The following is a 7318-nucleotide window of genomic DNA, read 5'->3' on the forward strand; positions in this document are numbered from 1 at the left end:
CACCTTTCCATCAGAAATGTCATCTGAGGGTGACAAAGGACTGAAGCTTTCCCAGGGCTTCAGAAGAGCCTGGCTGGTCATGGCTGGAAGAACAGCTCTAAGGAAGGAGTCTCATCTGGGTTAGCACAGGAAACTCTCTCAGATCTGGTCACCCCCAAGGAGGTTTTATAGTCACAAATTGGACTTCAGCCACAGAAAACTCCTCAGCTGGGGGCTGAGGAATGGGAGGGAAGACCATGAGCCACACACAACAGGGCGAGCCTAAAGACCTGAGCTTGTTGCACACTGACAGAGAAGGCAGGACAGAGACAAAATGTCTCTGCCAGAGCAGATCTCCTTGGCCAAGTCATCCCACCAAAAGGCCAGGGATTCATTCCTCTCTAAGCCAGGCCTATTTTAGGATTATCCCTAGAATCTGTAGTTTAGATCTACTTTTATGAAGTTTTATGTAGAACCAGTGTTTCTACAAATGAAAGCAGAATTTGGGACACAGCTGTCAAGAGCAAGTCTATTGGACTGCAAGACAGATCTCCAGGGCCAGAGGGGAAGTGTTCTTCTGCTGCTCTTCCATAGTCTCTTACGTATCTCTGTCTCCAGGATGCGCTCTGTAGTCACTCAGCCATTAATGGGAGCAGCAAATTTACTCTGTTTGCATCCCCACCCCCTGCACAATTAACCCTCATTTGTAGAATCCCAACTTCATGCCTCAGACACAAACCCCGAGCTGCAGCACAGCTGCCTTCAGAAGGCCTTGTGACACTTCTCAGGCTGGAGAAGGACAAGATGTCACCACGCCATCCCCAAGGGAGACAGTGCTCTGGCACCTCGGTTCTATTCCCAAGAGCAGGGAGGGAATGGCTGGTGACAAAGTGCAGCCAGGAGCACGGCACTGTATCATCATAATGGACCGGTGTGCCAGTGCAGGTGCTCATTTTATCTCACTGGATTAGGGCTTTAGTGCTCACACAGTTTAAACATTAATATTTGCCTATTTAAGCCATGGGCAGCAGTGCAGCCTGGCCACAGAGGCGCTCGCCATGGCTGAGTTTGGGGATCTCTTAAGGGCTCTGGGGGAGTTTGGGCTCTATCAGAAACTGCTGATCCTGCTCCTCTCCCTCCCACTGCTTCTCAACCCTTTCCAAATGGTTGGCCAAGTGTTCATGGTTGTGGAAGTGCCTCACCACTGTGACACCAGCTGGATCCGCGCCGTCGGCCCCAACCTGACGGAGGAAGAGCGGCTGAACCTCACCGTGCCCCGGGGCCCCGACGGGGACTTTGAGCAGTGCTCCATGTTCTCCCCGGTGGACTGGGACCTGGATTCCATCCTGGCCTATGGCCTGAACCACACCGAGAAGTGCAGCAGTGGCTGGGTGTACCCCTCAGAGCAGCCACCGTCCCTGCTGACCGAGGTCTGTACCTGCCGCTGGATGTGCTGGGTGTGGGAAGGAGGGATGGGAATATCCTGGCCTGTGCTTTGGTCAGCCAGGGCCAGCTGTGGTGCTGTCAGGTTGAGATTTACTGCAGGCTTTGGCCTCCATTGCACAGCTGGAATCCCTGGGAGTTTGTTGCAGCAAGGCCATGGGGAAGATGCCTGGGAAGGGCACAGGCAGGGACTGAGTCCAGCACACGTCCTGGCCACCATCTGTCCCCTTTCCACTTTCCAGACCCTTGACTTCATGATGTATCTGCCTGGAGGGGCCTTTTGGGCATCCCTGCCACAGTATCCCCTGTCCTTCTGCCTGCTTCTACTCACGTCATCTCCTCTGTGAAAGACATTTACCTTCCAAGGCCTTGTCATTGATATTTCTTGGGCCTCCAGGAACCATCAGGGCTGCAACAAGACATGCCAGGGCCCTTGCAGCTGACCACAAGCCTCGTTTATCAGCACCCTTAACTTCTCCATTCTGCCTTATCTCCCACCTTCTAGTTTACATGGTAGCAATCTCTCAAAGGTTGTACTTGATGCTCTTGGATGTCTTTTCCAACCTAAATGATTCCATGATTCTGTGATTATCCCTCTGTAGAACTGTACTCCTCTCTCACTTTCCCTCCTTCCTCCTCCCTCCTCTCCTACCTGCCAGCTCCAACACTTTCTCACAAGTACCTTCCATGGAGCTGGGACAGAGGAGAAAGTCCAGCCTCTGGCATTTGCAAAAGCTCCTCGGTGTCCCTGAAGCACCAAGTCCACTTCAGACAAGGCTTCTCTGCAGGTGTCAGCAGCTGCATCCCTTCCCATTCTCCCTTTATCAGTAAAAAACACTGCTCTCTTTCTCTTTCCACCCTGCCCTGCCTTTTCAGCCACAGAAGAAAGCTGATACAGCTCTCACCCCAAGGCCACCATTTAAATCAAAGCTGACAACCAGGACACTCCCTCTGGGACCTTTGGGCTGGAGGGGAATCCTGCAGATCCCAGCACCCAGCAGATGGGCGCCAGTCCCACCATTGATTTGTGTCCTAAGTGCTCACCAGGAAGGGCTCAAGCCCTTGGGAGGGCTTCTCTGCTCCCAGGAGCTGGAGCAAGAGCTCAGGCACCCTAATCCTGGATCCACCACCAACAAGAAGGCTGCCCAAGCCCAGAAAGCAGCTGGAGTCTGTCAAGAGCAACAGCTTCTGTGTTTTCCTTCCTCCAGTTTGACCTGGTGTGTGACAGGGCCGTCCTGAATGATGTCTCCCAGTCCATCTACATGGCTGGGCTTCTCATTGGAGCCATGATCTTTGGGATGCTAAGTGACAGGTGAGCAAACACAGTTCCTTCCCACAGACACTGCCCAGCACCCAGGGACAGCCCACATCAGGGGGCAGACTCTCCATGCGCTGAACCTTCACAGCATGCAATCCCCTTGCCTGAGATTGGGCATCTGGGCCCACCTGAGAGGTCTGGAAACGTCTCAGGGTTGAAAAGAGAGGCAGATACAGCCTTGTGGGGGGGGTTCTTCAGGAATCACAAGTTTAACTCCTGCTCCTGTCTCGGGCTTTGTCAGAACCATCATGGGTCAACACTGGAGACACTGATTTTTCTGCACATTGTTTCTTGGGGTGTAGAGAGGAGCTATGTTCACATGGATGTCAAATCTCCTCTGGTTCTCAAATCGCTTTGTATTCCTCCTGGGCTCTTCCCTCTCCCCTTGGGGTCTCTCCAGGTACTGACTGGGTCTTCCCTCTCCTTCCACAGGATAGGCAGGCGGCCAGTCTTTCTCATCTGCATCCTCATCCAGGCTGTGTTTGGCCTGGGAATTGCCTTTGTGCCCCATTTCTATGTCTTCATGGCCATCAGGTTTGTCGTGGGAGCTGCGGTGTCAGGAATTATGATTGCAGTCGTGTCCCTGGGTGAGTGCAGGCCCTTGCCCTGAGGCAGCAGATGCGGCCTCACAAGACACAATAACTAAAGAGAGCCCAAAACAAAGCCTGAACCTTTGTTTTTCCTCTTAGCTACAGAGTGGGTCGGTGTCTCCCACCGGACAAAGGCACTGCTCATCACTCACACGGCTTTTGCCATCGGGCAGATGTCAGTGGCTGGTTTGAGTTATGGGATCCGCAACTGGAGGCTGCTGGAGATTGCTGGATCTGCTCCTATGTTTGCCCTTTTCTTCTACATATGGTAAGGAGAAGGGCAGAGCTTCTGGAAGACACAACCCTGATGTGAGTGTGTGAGTGAGGAGGAGGCAGCAGCTCAGAACCAAGCTGGGTCTTTCCCTTCCGAGTGCGGGTGCTGGAGGAGCTGCTGCAGAGCTCAGCACATCTCCCAGGGCACTGCACTGCTGAGAGCAGCAGCTGCTTTGCTTCACGTCTCCAAATGTGGCCTCTGGAGCCTAAATTTAGGGTGTTTAGACCCATTGATGCCATGGGCCATTCACTTTAGAGTTGGGTTTGATGATCCTTGTGGGTCCCTTCCAATACTGAAGATTCCGCAGTTCTGGGATCTGATTGTGTGGTGCCCAAGGCTTGCTGGATGTGCTCCCAGAGAAAGGGGCTGTGGGGGAGCTCAGCAGGACACAGCAGCATGTGCTGGCCTCCTCTCCTGGCAGGGTGCTCCCAGAGTCAGCTCGCTGGCTGGTGACCAAGGGCAGAATCGAGGAAGCCAAGAAGGTCCTGCAGAAGGCGGCAGCCACCAACAAGCGCAGCCTCCCAGCAGAGCTCCTGCAGCAGGTACTGGGGGTCCTGGCCTCAGACACTGCCCTGGGCCTTGCAGCAGCCCCTGGAGCTCAGCTCATCCCAGAACCATCTCTGCATTCCCACTGTGGCTGCTCTGCCCATGGGCTCTGGGGGACTCCAGCTCCGGCTGAGTTCCACAGGGACGAGCTCAGGCAAGAGGCCCAGCTTCTGCTGAGGCTCAGCCTGGAGCTCTCTGGGGTCCCCCTGGGGCTGTGGGAAGCACTGAAACGCTTCCCTGGCCTTTCTCCTGTGAGGATTCCAGGAGTGTGACTGATGAGCACAGAGCCTCTCGTTAGTCTCTGGCTTTCCATGCAGAAATGCCTGAAGGGGAGTTCCCTCCTTGCCCTCCCCAAAGTTCCTACACTGGGGAGATGTTCATCCCCAGGAACCTCTCAGTCACCACCCCCTGTGCTGGGCACCCAGGGGGCAGAGGCAGGAGCCCAGCCCCACTGGGCTGCCCTCCCTGCCAGAGCACTGGGGTCACAGGCCTGTCCCACTGATGCTTCCCATGGACTGCAGGTGGACAAGGAGCTGGGCATGGGTTTCCTTTTCCTGCTCTCACTCTTTGACTTTCTGTGTTTTGAAGCTGAAGCCTGAGAAAGAGGTCAAGTCTGGAAGTTTCCTGGATCTCTTCAGGACAACGCACCTAAGGAAGGTGACTTTAATCATGTCATGTGTCTGGTAAGACATTCCCTGGTCCCCTCTGTCAAAACTACCAGGTAAAAGAAGAGAAGTTGGTGTTGACAAGAGCTGTAAATTAAAGCAATTTCTCCGGTAATATACATGTGTATGTCTTGATCTGCTGACATTCTACCTCCACATACTGGACCAGAGTTTCCATGCGAAGTAGATTATCCATGATATTGTGGGTCTTGTTAGAAAGGCTTGAGCAATTCCAGCTTTGGCAATCCCTGGGTCCTGGAGGAGTTTTGTGCCTATCTAGAAGCTTTGGGTTCAGTCTAGAATTTGCTGACCATATGGAGATCAATTCTGCTTTATCTCCTGCAACTCTGTACTATACAACTGTCAAAGGTGCTGACTAGAACCAAAACAGAGATTGCTGGGAATTTAAATAATTGCATGTGTTCTAACCTTTCTAATTTTTGGTTTGAAACCCCCAGAAAACCCTCTGGTGACAGGTTCTATTCTGCTTTACTTGAATTCCAGGTTTGCAGACAGCATTGTCTACTATGGGCTGAGCCTGAGCGTGACAGATTTTGGTCTGGACATCTACCTGACACAGCTGGCCTTTGGGGCAGTGGAGCTTCCAGCTCGAATTTCCTGCATTTTCCTGCTGGAGTGGTTTGGGAGGAAGAAAGTGCAGGGCATTCTCCTGCTGCTGGCTGGCCTCATATGTCTCATCCTCACTGGCATCCCTGAAGGTGAACCTTCCCAGCCTGTGAGCAGAGCTGGGCAGGGCCCTGCACATCCCTACCCTTGTCCAGAGCCATCCTCCCACCCTGCAGACCCACGCTCACTCCCACGGGCTCAGCTGCCCCCACTGTCACAGCCCCCAGGCTGCTTCATCCCCAGCATTCTGGCTTCCCCTCACCTTGGATTCCTTCTCCCTCAGGGCTGTGCCAGGTTCTCCCACAGCTCCTGACCCTTGGCAGGCAGTGTCCATAACCCAGCCCCCAACCACTGGACACCACCACCTCCTGGCAGAAAGCTTTAGCAGGAGAAGTGCTTTAAAAGCAACCATGTTTCCCTTTCTTAGATGAAGAGAAAAAGCAAATGCCCACTCCCCCTCATCAGTTTGCATCACTTTGTGCCCCAGTTCATACCCCATCCCTGCTACTGTGCCAGGGCTGTGAGTGAGACTGCAGGTAAAAGTGGGGCTTCCCAATGCTTTCCAGGTCAGGGACATGGCATTTGCAACCAAGCACTCCCCAAACACCTGTGCTGGCTCTGCAGCTCACTTCAGTTGCACATCTAGAAAATGCCCAAGGCCTCAGGAGAAATCTGGGTTCTCTTTGCCACAGTGTTTTTTCCAGGTAAGGGTATGCTGGGGATCATTTCCAATGGGTTAGGTGGTAGCTTTGCTTAGCAAGTCTGTTAGAAAGGGCTGTCCAAGAAATCCCACTGCAGAAAGCTCTGGTCCCAAGGGAAGCATCCCCCAGGAGGTTACAGTGATTGTTTCTCCTCCTCCCCTCAGACCAGCCCGTGGCAATCACCGTCCTGGCCACCATCGGCAAGTTCACAGCCACGGCCGCTTTCTCCACCTCCTACGTCTATGCCGCTGAGCTCTTCCCCACCATCCTCAGGTGAGATGTCCCCACACATCACAGCTTCCTTCTGCCACGGCTGGAGGTGGCCATGGGCAACATTCAGTGCAGGAGTGTTGACCCCTGCCCTCCCCGTGCCCCTCTCTCCCGCAGGCAGACGGGCGTGGGGCTGTGCTCGACCATGGCGAGGGTGGCCGGGATCCTGGCCCCGCTGATCATCCCCCTGGCCCAGTACCACCGGGCCATCCCCAAAGCCATCTTTGGGAGCATCTCTGTGCTGGTGGCTCTGTTCTGCATCCTGCTGCCCGAGACCCGCGGCATTGACCTGGCAGATGACACAGGGAACCAACAACCTCCAGATGAGGTGGGTACAGGGAACTCTGAATTTAAAGGGGAAAAAAAGTGCAAATTTAGGGCAAAGATAAAATGTCAGAATCAGGGATGAATACAGTCTCATCTCCTCCTCTTTCCTTCTTATCTTCAGGAGCAGAAAGCTGAAGCGTCTCTCTGAGACACCAGAGGTGATGACAGAGACTTGGAGAAGGACATCTGCAGATGCTCAGAGAGCAAGAGATGATTGGACAGGCATCTACTAACAGTCTAGTCTGAGTCATTCATTCTTGAAGCAGACCAGGGAGACATTGCTGCCTGGAAACTTCTCTTTCAGATGATAAACACAATATCCATGGTCACAGGGAGAGGAGATCTTTGTCACTCTACCTTTGGAACACATGCACTTCCAAGTGTCCCTGAAACCCAGTTTGGTCATGCCTGGCTGGCCTCCCAACGTGTTCCCCAGTCCTTTACAAGCTGGTACCCGTGGAACCATCCCTGTCGTGTTTTACAGCAATAAAAATCCCTGTTGTAGTAAAGACACATATTTCTTCATCCACCACAGCCAGTCCTTATTCTTCACAGCTCATATTCATATGGTTTTCTAA

General features: G+C 53.3%; 1 protein-coding gene across 1 annotated transcript; it reads left to right on the forward strand.

Moving 5' to 3' along the window:
- Positions 1-1037: 1037 nt before the first annotated feature.
- On the forward strand, positions 1038-7318 carry LOC311157234 (solute carrier family 22 member 13-like; the record flags this gene model as incomplete). Its single annotated transcript, XM_084211785.1, has 10 exons — positions 1038-1409; positions 2631-2734; positions 3173-3327; positions 3430-3598; positions 4026-4146; positions 4739-4833; positions 5320-5534; positions 6308-6416; positions 6531-6741; positions 7073-7318. 10 exons carry the CDS (start codon positions 1038-1040, stop codon positions 7316-7318), a joined length of 1797 nt encoding a protein of 598 aa, XP_084067911.1.

Source organism: Fringilla coelebs (genome assembly GCF_963513975.1).
Source record: "Fringilla coelebs genome assembly, chromosome: 1".
In the NCBI taxonomy this organism is placed as follows: domain Eukaryota; kingdom Metazoa; phylum Chordata; class Aves; order Passeriformes; family Fringillidae; genus Fringilla; species Fringilla coelebs.